The sequence below is a fragment of the Rhamphochromis longiceps genome, linkage group LG19 (assembly GCF_057381845.1).
Source record: "Rhamphochromis longiceps isolate RC_006_pf linkage group LG19, R_longiceps_female_GT1.1, whole genome shotgun sequence".
Classification (NCBI taxonomy): Eukaryota; Metazoa; Chordata; class Actinopteri; order Cichliformes; family Cichlidae; genus Rhamphochromis; species Rhamphochromis longiceps.
Window position 1 is genome coordinate 9,280,689 of NC_140575.1, and position 14,636 is coordinate 9,295,324.

The window sequence follows — 14,636 nt, forward strand, 5'->3', positions numbered from 1 at the left end:
TGCACTGATATACAAGAATGGACATAAGGAGCTTTCAAAGAAAAAACTCTGGAAGTATTTTATATATTATGCTTTGTACCTTGTTCAGTATATTTCTATGCAAAACAAGAGGAATTTCAATACACAGCAGTATATTCACAGTTTAAACCAGATATTTACACTTTATGGAAAACACAAGAACATTTTTTTTTTACTGTACAACATCAATTTAGAGTAAACTTGTTTTGTTTTAGATAAATAAATATTGAAATATCTTTTGAATTAGTTAAATGTCAGATAAAGAGAGACAGAGCTTCTAATTTTATCACTTTGATCAAATGTAGGAGTACATATACACTCAGTTTATTGTTAATTAATAAGAAAACTCCAGACGATTCCATTCTGAGCTTAAGAAGCTTCTGATAGGTTAGTAGAGTCCATGCGAGTAAACTGGTGGCACAGCTGTGGATGCATATAAGGCAAAACACAGAGCCTGTTTCTTTGACATGGGAAAATCAAGAGATGTCAACCAAAACACCAGGAAAAGAACTGTGGAGCTCCATAAGTGTGGCTCAAGTTTGAATACAATTTGGTGCCATTTACAATTAAGAAATGCAGACAGTTTCTCTCTTTACTCTTAAAGTTAACAAATGTTTTTTATATTTATCAATCTAAAAAAAATAAACATTTAGTCTGATTTGATGTTACAATTAAAAAAGTGTTTGTTTTGATCTGAAGAATACATAAATATCTGGTTTCAACTGTATATTTGATGATTGTCAGCACAAAGAGGGAGAGAGAGGAACAGAGAGGGAGAGAGAGAATGAGGACAGAACAGAGATGAACAAGAGCAGGTGAGACACACATGTTAGTCAAATGGTTGTTTACCAAAAGTATCACCGTATCATAGGTACTCGTTTCTTTTTAGGTTTGTTATTTTTCAAGTTATATATTTATTAAGTTTTGCAGGCTTGTTTGAACAACAAGGCTAAATAATTATATAAACTTTTCTCAATCTAAATATTGTACTTTAGTAGAATTAAAAAATAAGTGTAGTGCAGCTCTATGATGATTTTTAGTGCTACTATCATCTAGTTTTGATTCTGGTTCTGTCTTGGTTAAATCCTAAGTAGTCCTGACTTTGAACTGTTGTAGTCCTGTTTTAATTCTGGATCAGTTCTGGGTCTGGTTGAATTGGAGTTTAGTCCTCGTGTCTTGATGCAGCCCTGATTTAGTTCTGCCTTGCTGCTTAATTAAAAAACTAGTTTAAAGTGTCCTGCATATGATATATATTTTTCCCTATATGAAGTCATTCTTTTTTGAACAAAACTCAAAACAGAGCAAATTAATCTTTCAGTCATTTCTACAAACCGCAAGTAAGTAATCATTTTTTGTCGTTTTTCCTTGCTGTCCCACTGGACTGGACATTAGTTTAGGTTTTTTTTTTGCTACATCTGGTGAACTTGTGGTAAAATGCTGGTGTTAGCCTATTCGTCGTAGCAAGCTAGCCTGAAGCTAATATCTGCTAAATTTAGGGACACCCGTGTCTCTTTAGGAGTTGGAGGCCGGTGTTTTAGGAGCGGCACAAGATCTCATCAACAGGCAGTGTTGGGCAGTAACGTAATACATGCAGCAGCGTTACGTATTTAAAATACAAAATATGAGTAAATGTATCCGTTACAGTTACCGTTCAATAGGTGATATTGAGAATACAGTTTGTTGAAATAAATGGATTACATGGCGGTATTTTCCTGTTTCATATGTTAGGCTATGGTCTCTCTATTTTTGGTAATTCCAATGATTTAATATGAAGGCAACAGGCAGAGTGTTAAAGGCATTGCCCTAAACAATGTAGCCTCAGGCCTCAGCGTAGTCCGTGCTGCAGGGAGAATGGACTGCCATACCCGTGATGTGTCTGTGAGTGAGGAGGAAGGAAAAGTACGAGCTGTCACGGAGCAGAAACGGGAGCTGGAAGCATGTAAATATAATAACTACTGCAGCCAAAAAGAGTGCCTGACGAGCCCAGCTGTAAGTAAGTTGTTAAGACTCGACTGTGTTCGTGTTTTCCTCTGAAACAATAAGTCCCGCTGGAGCAGCCTTTCAACGCCTCTCTCTGTCTCTAGCTAGCAAAGTCGACCCAGACAACAAAGTAAAGCTAGTTTTCAGCTACGAGCCCGACACGAACCCGACGTATTAGCCAGAGGTCCCTTTACTACGGTTCGGAGCCGCTGACCTGTTTTATATACACGCGGAATAGTTTTCTACACGAGATCGTTGCAAAAAGTGCAGCCTTACCTAATGTCCACCTACTGTTACTCATTTATATTAAGATTTTAACATCTAGTTGGTATTGGTATGGCGAGTAGCCTTCAGTAATAGTAATAAATCACACAGCAATAGTACATTCATGTAGTTATAAAGTATTCAGAATACATTACTTCTATAATCTTTGGTGGAATACATTTTAAAATTAACCTTCCCAACACTGGGGTGATTAATCCTTTTGACTTTTTGTCTTTAACTTTATCAATAAAACAGCTGCAGCTTTCACTGACAGCACGTGTGGTACTTTAACCTTTGTACTGTTTTCTTCAGTTAATTTTGGAGTTACTACAAAGATTGAAGATATAGGATGATCTGTCTGCTGTCACTGGGTGGTGCTGAGGTCTGAATCTGAGGACGGCTCCTGTAATCACAAACAGAACAGAATCATTACAAACTGAAATATAAAGTTTATCTCTCAAATCTGAAATAGAGCTGATCCTTCTGTCCTCACACACTCGGGATCTGAAGTTGTTCAGTCTACAGTTCTGCCGACAGCTGTTTATTTTTATTTGTTTTAAAGGCCTTATATACTAACACATTTTCTAATATTATGTTTACCTTTGAGTTGTTGATGCTTTATAAATGGACATCTGCAAAGATGAGATGATGGAGCAGGTTTCAGTTCTGGTTCAGTCTGCTGCTGCATCCTGGTCACAACATACGGAGGTGTTATCAGCAGTGAACAAGAAATATTAATGCTTCAAATTATTTGTCCTAAAGGATGCAAGCTGTACAGAGTACTGCACATGTGACTTTGTGAACATAACTCATTAAAAATAATTCGGACAGTTTTTTAACCTGAATATTTGTAACAAACTCAGTAAAAAAAAAAAAAAAAAAGCAAAAATAATCAGAGGAAAAAATGTAACATTTTAACTTAAACTGACAAGCGGAAGTAGTTTGGTTTCAGTACATAAGTATCGGGCTTTGCTCTTTAATCCGTAGCTATTGACTAATGTGGGGTTACTGAAGTGCCAGGTTTTTAAAAGTTGGCGTTAATGTCCTTCCACATGTGGAAAGCGACAGAAAACATGCTGCTGTTTCCACATATTTAATAATCAGCTCTGCACAGGAGCAGAAGCAGAGTCCAGCCTGTTGCTCTTACAGTATAATAAAAGTACAGTAACCGTGGTTAGTCACTGAGCAGCCCGGTGCGTTTCTCTTGATTTCTTTAGTCAGGGTAAATTCATTCACCTGCACGGGTTAGCTAAACGAACTATACAAAACACGTTTCCCCGACAGCTAGCTAGGTAGCTAGCTAAGGACCTAAATTACGGATTAGTTTACAAACACATTTAACTTACCAAAAATAATGCGGTGGGGCCTCAGGTCCTCCTGTCCGGTAGTCCAATTTACTGAAGAACACCTCAGGCTGTCACTTTGAAATACTCGGTAATGTAAACGCTGGACCTCTCTGCATCTGCCATTCCCGAACAGACACGTGCATGTTTGTCCGTGACCGCAGCCGCGTCGTCAGTGTTTTCTCCAGTCATTGGTCAGCATTATAATATATGCAAATACATGCGGGTCGGAATCCCCGCCCCCCTCCCAGCGCGCCCCCGGACGCCAAAACAGTGCCAGCAGAGTGAAACTGAAAAATGGATTGAAACTGAAAAAAAAAATTGTAAGCGTATAAAACAAAAAAATTAGTTTCAATTAATTGTTTTTCACTATCAATTTCTTTTCGGTTTCAATACAAGATTTTTCAGTACATTTATTTCAGTTACAATTTTTTTTTTTCCGGTTTCGTTTCAAGGTGGCATCGTTCTGATTCCACATCTTAAAGCATCCATAGTTATTTAATCCCTAAAAGTAACTAGACAGAATTACACTAAGTATGAATAGCTGGAAGTAATCAGCCTGTATAGAACTTTTTGTAGGTTGAATAGTTGTACCCCAAATCAAACATTACCACCCACGTGCCAATCGCATGTACGGTTCTAGAGATATGAAGGAAATGGGTGATAACGAGGGAAACTTTAGCTCATAACCTCGTCAGGAAGGTTGCAGGATGCTAAGTGCAGGAGTACAGGGTGTTTCCGCAGGGTCCCAAGTTAATAGATATGTGACAAGACCCACTTTGAGAGAGCTTTTTTTTTTTTTTTTTTTTGTCAGTCCCGAGTCAACCTACCGTACTTTGGGGGAGTGCATTTCAGGTCATTCTGAGTCAGCTTGTATAACTTTCCTGGGTAGGTTTTGTGAAATCCAGACGGGGCTTGGAGTGGTTATGGTTTGGGAAAAGATGCTGGTAGGGGTCCGGTCTATTGACTGATAATGGTTTGAAATGAAGGGGGACTGGTGATGCACAGGAAAAAGAAGACATTTGTTGTAGAAAGCGTACATTACTTGTTGATGGCTCACAGTCAGTGGCCTATTTGTACCTGGATAAACATCAAATCACTGATTTTTAAAGCATTAGTGGCACATATTGTCCATTATAGTACTCTGTGGTTAATTCCTAAACTGCTCCAGTGTTGGTCGCCTATCCCGATCTGTGCTGATGTCATCGTTTTAAAACTTTTCCCTGACTATACTGGTACCCTGAACTTATCTTCAGTGTTCAACAGTCTGGAGCAAAATGATTACACTGAGGAATCTGTGCTCAACAGTAATCAACGGCAACACATTAGCAATCCAGATGGCGCTGACTCCACAAGTAAATTAGACCCCAGGCCGATCCCACAGCACCCCACACCCCCTGTCACCTCACTGTAAAGCCCGGTGCCTTTGGCCTGGTTGAGGTCTGGTGTAAAGACACTGTAGATATTTTTGCAATCTGACCTGTCTGTTTTTTTTTTCCCCCCACCTATTGCATATTCATGGACTAATCTGAGTATGACAGGTGGTTTGTGTTGGGTTTTTTTTTTGTTTGTTTTTTTGTTTTTGTTTATATATATATATATATTTACCCTCCGAGGAATGCTATGCTGCACCAGCTTTTCATACAAATTATAAGCAGTGAGGAGTTTTGGTTCAAGTTCCCACATAACAGAAACATGGCAGCAGCTACATTACCTCTGGTTTGCCAGATAGAGGCAGTGTTGTGTTGTTGTAGGAACAGGTGGATGTAAGGCATTTTGCTTGGGGGTGGGGGGTGGGGGGGTGGAGTTGTAGGCGTAAGAAGAGGAGGGGGCATTGGGGAGTTGGTACCTCACTGCCAATGTTACCCCTGGCAACCTTGATTAAGACAGGATTATGTTAGCACAATTGCTCTTGTGATGATTACATAGTGAATATTTCTGCCCACATGTGCAGGAATGCTTTTTTTTGTGCAGGCTGTGGGCAGCTGAGAGGTCCGGCGGCTGGGTCGTTGTCTCTGACAGGCGTGTAGTCGGGAGCACAGATAAGCCAACCGACTGGCAACCTCCCAGCAGTTGGGGATAGCCGTGTATGGGTAGCTTCAGCGAAGGAGAAATGTCACTGATAAGAATAATAATAATAAATGTTTTAGACACACTGTAAAGTGTTGATCATATAGATGGTTCACAGTATGCAATGCAAACATGCATAGTGAGAGCAGGAGCATCCCTCCTGCTCTCCTCAGATCTGCAAGGTCAGCGCTGGTCAAAAGCTTGATTTATTTATTTTTTTGAATGTATAACGCTGACCTGCTTCAAAATCTCCTCTATTAAAGCAGATTTCTGACTCACTCCTGTGCCCTCTGTTTCCTGTTTTAACAGATTGCCTTCTCCCAGCATAGTAACTTCATGGATCTGGTGCAGTTCTTCGTCACGTTCTTCAGGTAAGCGGCCGTCCCCTGTCAACTCGCCCGCTCCTCCACCAGAGATGCCGGGCGTTAATGTTGCTGCACTCACCCTTAATGTGTACATACATGTGCCTGTGTTCAACGTGAACGATGGTGATGGATTACCAAAGCTGCTTTCCCCTTTTTATACCAGCCATTTTTGATTCTGCTGTGCCTTACACAGCCTGACGTACAGTGTAAAAACATTATTTTGTGGCAAACGTGATAGTAAAATGTGCTATTTGTGTGTGTGTGTGTGTGTGTGTGTTCGTTTGACCCTCCTGTTAATCACTGTGTTAAGCAATTAACAAATGTTAAAGAAACAGCGTAGCACCACTTCCCCAAATAACCCACAAAATATGTAACGTGATGAACCTCATTATGCAATGCAAGGTTATTTTAAAAGTATGTGTCTGTGAGAAAGAAGCTGTGAGCTCGAGAGTGGAGTAGAGACGTTGAGACAAACTGTGGCGCTCTGGCCTGGACTGGTAAGGGCATCGTAGGGAGTGGGGAGCAGTTATATGAAAGCACGGTGCAAGGCAGCCGTGGCTGGTGTGAGATCACCCTTAGTATATGCCTTAAGACACTCTTACAAGAAGTGGAGATGACTTCAGTCATTTGAAGAATTGAAGATATTCTGTTGATGGTATCTTAAACTGCAGCTACATGCTCATGTTTGTATGGCAGCTACTCACTTAAAAGATACATGAGCCTAAAATTCAAAAGAAGCATCGTTAGAATCAGAGTTAATTCCACATTCATAATGTTTGCTTTGCTTTGAAGTCAGGCACATACAGTAGCCCCTGTATCGGCTTACTTCTGCAGTTTATGATGCCGTGTTGACTCAGATGTTAAAATGTGCGATGGCACGGAGACGGAACTGTTTTTTGCCGTCTTGCACATGAGTTTGCACACATCTTCCTGTGATGTATCTGTTATGTTTGAGTGACTCACCTCTGTGTCTTGACTGGAATTTAAAATGAATTTCTGGAGTATTGTTGGCACAGTGATGCGCTACTTTGTAATGATGGAGATGCAGTTTGTTTTGGTTTTTTTCCCTGGCAGGTCTAAAAATGTGCATATGTTCGGCTTGGACGAATCCCCGAGTCTGTGCTCGACGTCTTCAGAAACTGCTGTAATGTGTTATCGATTCAAAAATGAGACGGAACAAAAATTGGATACACAACTGTGTCCTTGCATGCTCGACTGCATGTATGGTATTTCTCTCGAGTATCCAGCGTGCGGGTTTGTGTTTGCGCGCCTCCAACCCAGAGGAGAATTGTAGGACTCTTTTCATGTTTGTGTGCTCGCCACATTGCGTTGAAGAAATTGCCAGCTGTTCCGAGTCGTGCTGTTTTTATCGATCCGGCAGCCATGTAAAGGACGATAGATTTGATCAAGCTGCTTTAATGGATCCTTTTTTTATTTTTCTGACCGGCCGTTCGGCTGTTCGACAACGTGTTTCAGCATCAGCTGAATAAACCGCCTTTCTCTCCTGAGGTTTATTTTGGATGCGTTCGCCATTAAAGGCAGTAGGACGGCATTGTGCACCTCACTTCCTCTGCTTTCACTTAGAAACCCCGCGGTTACTGGATTGTGATGCTGGTACGTTTATTGACATGCGTCAGCATTTGGGTGTTTGCATGTCAGCAGAGCAGCTGTGTGTAGGAAGCAGAGTCACAGCGATTCATAAACAGAACCATCTTCCCGTTGTGCTCCCTATTTCTCTACTCTTCCCCTTTCTGTCTCTCCTTCATTCATCATTTTTTAGATTCCCCCGCCTTCCTTCTAGCTGCTCTCTTTTCTTTTTTTCCCTATCCCCGCTTTTCTTGTCCCCTGCCTCTTTCTTATCCTCCCCATTTCCCACCTTCCCACCATGTTCTCCTCTGTCTTTCTCCTTTCATGTCTGGCTCTCCCATCTTCCCCTTCTGTTTGCCTCCTCCATTTTTCCCCTCTGTCCCTTGCCTAGTTTTCCCTCGCCTGTCTCCACAGCCCTCCCCACCTTCCCCTGGCTTGTGTGTTTTTTTTTTTTTTTACTCCTAGCCTCCCACCACTCCCTCTGACTTGCTCTTAATCCCACAGCGCTGTCCTTTTTGATGTGTTTTGCCGCCTGCCACTGATTCAGCACAAGATGAGGAGACTTAAAGTTAGCAAGCTTGCAGCAGCCGTGTCCCTGTTTGCTTCCCGTTCTGTGGGTTCTGCATTGTTTGCGTTGCGGGGGAGGAGAGGGATGCTAATTAACGTGAAAATTGTTTGCTCTCCTTCACTCAGTCTTTCTCGGTGTCTTAATCTCTCTTTCTTGCTCCTCTCGCTGCCATGTTCCCTGTGGGGACAGATGAAGGTAGTGCCATTCTGTTATCTGCAGTGCCAGCACAGATACCCCCACGAGCGTTCTCCAGCCACAGAGCAGAACAGAAGAGATGCATTAAACATCAGCGTTAACAGCAAACAGATGCATCCACATACTCGTGTCCAGTCTTCCAGCTCTTTCTCACCTTTAGGCTTCCTAGGCTCTTTAAAGCAGACAACCCCCCCCAAACGTTTCAGATCGAGCAGAGTCAGGGTCTTCTCCAACATTTCTGAATAATTTTAAGCTTTTTTTCCTTTCATGAATGTTTAACAAATATGAATGTTGTCTCTAGCTGTGCAAATTGAGTGTTTTGTTCCAGGTCTGGAAAAGCCCTGGAGAATGTGAAATTTCATAAAAACTTTTTTTTTTTTTTTTTTTTGGAAATGCAATGAAAATGTATTCTCACTTTCTCCCTAGCTGTCATGTTTTTAATTTTAAACTTGGCTGCTGCTAAAGCAAGCGGTCTTTGAAGTAATAGTGACCTGAATGACAAATTTCTTGGCTACCAAACTGGTTGAGTAGAAGAGGCTAAAGAACTGCCACAAAAAAAATTTGCAACATTTTAACATTTGCACACGGGAGCACATTCGTCATGGAAATATTAGTGCAGTTTTGGCTTCTTCTTATTTGGAAGTCTGACACTACACATCATATAACCTACATTTCTCACTCCTGCAAAAGGAAAGCAAAAAGTTTTTTTCTTTATACTTTATCTTATATACAAAGGAAACGTTTAGCAAAGGTGTGTACAGAAGTAAGACCCACAGAGGTTACATCTGTGTCTTGGGGAACTGATGGTACTTGAATAGATAATAAGCAAAATGACATAAAACCACTTTAATATCCTGTTCAGCCAGATGCAGATATTTCAGCGTTAGCACTGAGTTCTACAGCTCGCAGCAGTGTGGGCTAAACAAGAGAGAGATGGTGTTTTGAAGTAACTACAATCTGGCATAAAGAACAAGGTCAAGGCACGGCAATGAAACTGTCAAGTGTTTGAGACAACATTCAACTTGTTTAACCTGCAGTGAGATCGCACTTGTTCTGCTCTGGGAGCTGCTTTTTATTTTCGTTCCTGTGGAGACGAGAAAGTAACAGAAGAAAATGTTCTAGAACACTGACTGCACGTCCACCCGGCGCGGTGTTTACTTCTTAAAAAAAAAACTCGACTTAACCTCATAATGGTCAGTGCAGCACTCAGGCCTGATGTCCTAGAAAATTTGGCTTCCCATGGGGGAGACTACAGACACATCTCTGTTGCTTGATAGCTAATATTAAAATAACTTGGGCTATCTGGTGGGCACCTCTATCCGGCACGGTTTCTTGCATATATTTTAGCACATGGCTGTTCCCAGTGGAGGCTAAAACCCTGGTGCTAAGAGTGCTTTGCTCCCTTCGCTGCATATGAATAAGTTCACGAAGTCACTGAGTGTAGGTATAGCTAATAATCGCTGCTTTGAGCTCATCTTTTGTGTTACAAATAATATTTGAGCGAGCAGACAATCATCGTCGTGTTTAACCTGTTCACATTTTTCTTACAATTGATATCCTAAGTACCTGTCAAATCTAGTAAAGTCAACAGCACCTGGCTCCAAATCTAATTTGTTATTGCTTGTTAAGACACACTTATCTTTGGAAAGTGACACTCTGTTCTTTCCATTGGAAGTCCTGCTCGAGGTAAACACATTACAAATTTTGTAAATGACAGGAAACCTGGTGTGTTAAGTGGGGCTAATCATGTGTTTCACATATTAAAATATGGTGTTTGCTCTGCCACCTATGAGATCCCCAATGAAAGGAGGTTTGTGGTGGGTTTCATTGCTGCTTTAATAGCTTAACAAATGCAAGAATTTTCAAACTTGAGCTCTAGAAGGTGTAAAACACTGATACAACCGCCCACTTAGCAACATTAATAGACAAGACTGGCAATATTTGGTATTTTTAGTAACAAATTCTTTTATCAGCTTTTGTCTGTGCAGGGTGACGCAAGCTGTTTCTGTCCTACAGACTCGCATTGTTGTCTAAAAATGATTCGGCACATCAGCGAATGACATGTTCATATTTAAACTGTTACTGTTACTGTAAAGTCACCTGGACATGTCCTTGTTTTTGTTTTTTTAAGTTTAAATTCACCATAAAAGGGGAGAAAGCTGAATGCATGCACAAGGAGAACAAGTAGGGTGGATTCAAACTCAGGACCTTCCTGCTGTGAGGCAACAGCGTTAACCACTGTGCTGCCAAGCGGCCCAATTCATGAAATCATTCATTATAAGTCATTAGTGGTATTTAATCAAATATCTTTATCAATCCACTTTGGTAACGGCACAAAGGCTATTTAATTACTACAGGAATAAAAGCAAAAGCATTTCCAATTATGTTGGCACTGCTGGAAACCGCAGTAGTACATCGGCTAGTTAAGGGTTGTTTGAGAACGGTAAAGTCTTAGAATTATAAAAGGACAGCTATCATTTCAGTTTGCATGGCCATGCCCCTGTGTATGACTGATTGGTGCCAATTTCTCTCTTCAGGAGGACAACAAACTGCAACAAAGTGTCCGTCAAACAAGTGCCGCTTCGTAAAGCAGCAGGGCAAATGTCTCCAGATAACCTTAACAAATTGCTAGCTAGAATGACAAATGCTCTGTTACTGAAAATACTCATTAGAGCACCTAATGCACATCAGCCCACAGCCTGCAGTAGTGTCGTTCAGAGTAAGATTTGCCTTAGAACGTATTGAGAATGACTAATCTGTATCTGCGTGTTAACAAGAAAAGCCGTCTTTGAAAGCACCACAGAAATTCCCAACTTTAAAAATGTTTGCCAACATAACGGTGCAGCAGCAAGGATGACAGATCCACATGGAGCTTATGTGAATCAGCAACACGGAGTCACCCATGCGACATGTCATGCTCGGAGAGATTAATTATTAATATCGCAAAACACATTTTAAAAATCGCATTTCACCTCACTTTGCAGTGTGTTAGCATGGTTGTGCATTTAAAATGATTAGCGATTTGTTTCTTAACAGAGGGGAAATGTAATTTGCTTGGGACTGAGGCATTAAAAGACTGGGTACCAGCAGGCTGCCCACCCTGGGCCAAGTCTGGGTGGATGTGTGGGTGCTGAATGAATCATGCCACTGCCACCAAGGAGACTTAAATTCTCTCCTGCGAGACAGACGAGTTTGACTGAAAATGCACATCAGAGTGAAGACTAGCTTTCACTCGGGGCTGTTTTTTTTTCTCCTCTCTGTCTTTTTTCTTCCTCTACATCAGAAACGTATGTCTTTACAGATGTACCTCTGTCAAGTCACCAGCTGACAGCTTCCTTAGGTTTTGTTTGCTTTCCTGGACGAATATCTTAACACTAGAAATCAAAATCAACCAGAAGTAATTCAGAACAACTGCGAGATCTCGACTTTCAGCACTACCACAATCAGCATGCAGCAGCAGAAAGTGGGCAGCAGTGTTATTTGCACCTGCTGACCTTGTTCTAAACCATTTACCTGATTAAAGCAGAGAGGTGATTTGTGTCGTCAATCCCAGGTCTCTTCGGTCAGTATCTCAACCTTGTGTGTCGCACCAGCTCCCACAATCAACTAACTCTCTCCTGCTCCCTCTGCCCTCCCCGTCGCGCCTTTCCTCTCTTCTGCTGAAGCCGCAGCAGTCTAATCTTTGCATTTCACCACTGGCTCTGTGCTGAGCCTGTCCCAGTCGCACACCAGTTTGTCTGTTCTTTCCTCCCTTCTGCTTTTTTCTTATTTTTTTCTCCCCCTCCATTGTCAGTGCTAAAATAACACTCTTGCCTTTCTTGTACCTAAAGTTCTGTGTTTTCAGTGTTCAGTAATCAGGTTTATTAATATTTTATTAATGTTTTGTTTGACGCCATGTGCAAACAAAACAAAAAACACCTTTCTTCTTTCATCTCAAGAACTCCTCTAAGATGAAGTGGACCTCAAATGTATGATCCATGTGTGTTGTAGTCAGCAGCACCTACTTGCACATAATGGGAGTTAAGTGTGTTGATGTATTATTTGATAACTCGTCATATTTCTGTTATTTCTCTGTGTTTTGGTGCCCAGCGTTTAGCGAGCCACAGAAAGAAATAAAAGCAAGACTATCCTCTTAACTATGGACGCAACCACACACACATGCACACGCACACACACTCTCAGGGTTCTCTGCGTTGGCTCCAGACTTTGATAGGAACCTAATGGCCACTCTTGCATATGTTTGCAGCTGGAAGTGGATTGCAGCACATCACAAATGATTCTGTTTTTGTGATCATCATCTCACTATTGAGCCTCTCAAACACATCTGCAGGTTCGGACGCTGGCACAGAAAGTCTCTCAAAGCACGCGCTCGGTCTTTCACCCTTAAACACGCACTCAGAAGCACTCTTTGTTCATATATGAGGCAGCTGGCTGCTCACTAGCGCTACGTGCCTTCTGAGCTGAGTGATTGTCCTTCAAACCTCACAATGCAACGAGTGGCTGCGCTTTTTGTCCGCTGCATCTTTAAAGCTTCAGACGGGCGCGCGGATGACTGCACGCGCACGGAGTTGGGTCAATATCATCAAATCCAAATGTCAATTTAAGCTGCAGCCTGTTAACTTAAGACAAATCATTCTCCATTATTATCCTGTGACATTTGTCCTCATTGGCTTCACTGTGGAGCCCAGAGCATTTCTGTCTTCAGATTCGATCACTGTAATTGGTTGGAAAAGAATGTGACATTGACCCCAACAGGGATATGCACCGTGCAGAGCGTGCACTCGGCTCTCCCTCTGACACATGTTTGTGTTTGTACACAAATGTCCATCTGGATGAGCGTCTCGCGTCGCATTGACAGGACGGGTGATGGATGATTGACAGAAGCACAGATTGTGGAAGAGTCTGCAGTGCAAAAGCAGAACTTGGGTCATGCAAACTTCTGAAATTATTGAGCTGGGTAATAAGGCCCTTTATGAATGTTCAGCTATATTAATATAGCAGAAATATCCGGGGTCAGATATATGTCTTTGGACCTCAGTGGGCAAAATCTTTACCCACATGATTTAATAATTTCTCCCTCATTTTCTAACAATGTAGGCGGCAGGCCAAAGGCTGCTTTCTTCTAAGTTTGAAAATGAGCGATGGAGCAATTCATTTTTTTCTTTTCTATCAAAACCCTCCAACCAATCACGTTTTTGAGGAAGAAAAATAATTGTATGAACAAAAATGTTAAACTGTCTAGAAAAATAATCAGGCAAACACTAACCATTTGTATACTGCATCCAATCAAGAGCATTTTCTAGCGTCACTTGAAATGCGCCTTCTAATGACATTAATTCAAATGGAAAGTCACCAAAGGGATCAGACGAAATTAAAGCCCTTCCACTACCAGGTGAGTTGCCTAATTTAATTGAATCTAATTTAATATTAATTCATATTCACATTAATGTTTTATGTTAATACTCAATTCGTTCACATATTTGCATGAATGTAAAAAACTTGTAATTTTAATGGCAGTTGTAATAGTACAAATTGTAATTTTACCTTAAATGAAATTTATGTTTGTTTTGTTGGAAGATGTCATGTTATAATTTTTAGTCATAAATGTAATTTATTTTAAATGTTTTCGTTTTTTTAAAAACAAATAAGTGCCGCTCTGTACGAGTTTTCACAACACACCCCATGATTCAGTAGCTGCTTTCTGTATAACTTGATCAATCTCTCACATTACTGTGAAAGAATTAAGTCCCAGTGTTTCAGTCTGGTTGATGTTTTCACTTTGTGTGATTGAGACAGCTGGTACAGAGGAGGTCCATTCAGTGTCGAGGTCCCGCGATTGCAAACCCAAATCTTCACCCCTCCACCACAATGCTCGATAAAGTGACAACACCATACATGGCTCTGTGCAATGCCCAACATTTCCACTTTGTTCTTGTCTGTTCAAACGGGGTCTGTCCAGATGTTTTGTAGAGGCCCGTAGAGACTCTTGACTCGTTGGAAGATAGTGGCATTGTGTTAAAGCATCTGAATGCTTCAGAGCCGCACACCGCCGCAAAACTGTACAGCAATTTAGGTGAAATTGGTATTGATTATTTGCATTACTAGATGGTTCCTGTCTGGTATATCTACCTTGTTTAAAGCTCTTCTCATCTGTTTCCCCAGGCAGTCCTGGAAGGAACAGACCTCCTCTGTCCAGACTCATCTGTTAAGCTGAAAAACGCTCCGGTCCGATGAACAGAATCAACT

At 41.2% G+C, this 14,636-nt stretch overlaps 1 protein-coding gene and 1 long non-coding RNA gene across 3 annotated transcripts in view; one reads left to right on the forward strand and one right to left on the reverse strand.

Moving 5' to 3' along the window:
• Positions 1 to 14,636, forward strand: part of atrn (attractin) — a 134,147-nt gene that overhangs the window by 63,280 nt on the left and 56,231 nt on the right. For both annotated transcript variants that reach the window (XM_085391408.1, XM_085391409.1), the window contains exon 25: positions 5,985 to 6,046. In XM_085391408.1, the coding sequence (XP_085247534.1) occupies positions 5,985 to 6,046 (62 nt within the window). The remainder of the gene's footprint in view (positions 1 to 5,984; positions 6,047 to 14,636) is intronic.
• LOC146646165 (uncharacterized) lies at positions 1,837 to 3,765 on the reverse strand. The gene is made up of 3 exons (XR_014908903.1): positions 3,609 to 3,765; positions 2,863 to 2,951; positions 1,837 to 2,665 (listed from the first exon to the last, which is right to left on the reverse strand). It is a non-coding gene; the product is annotated as an uncharacterized LOC146646165 (long non-coding RNA).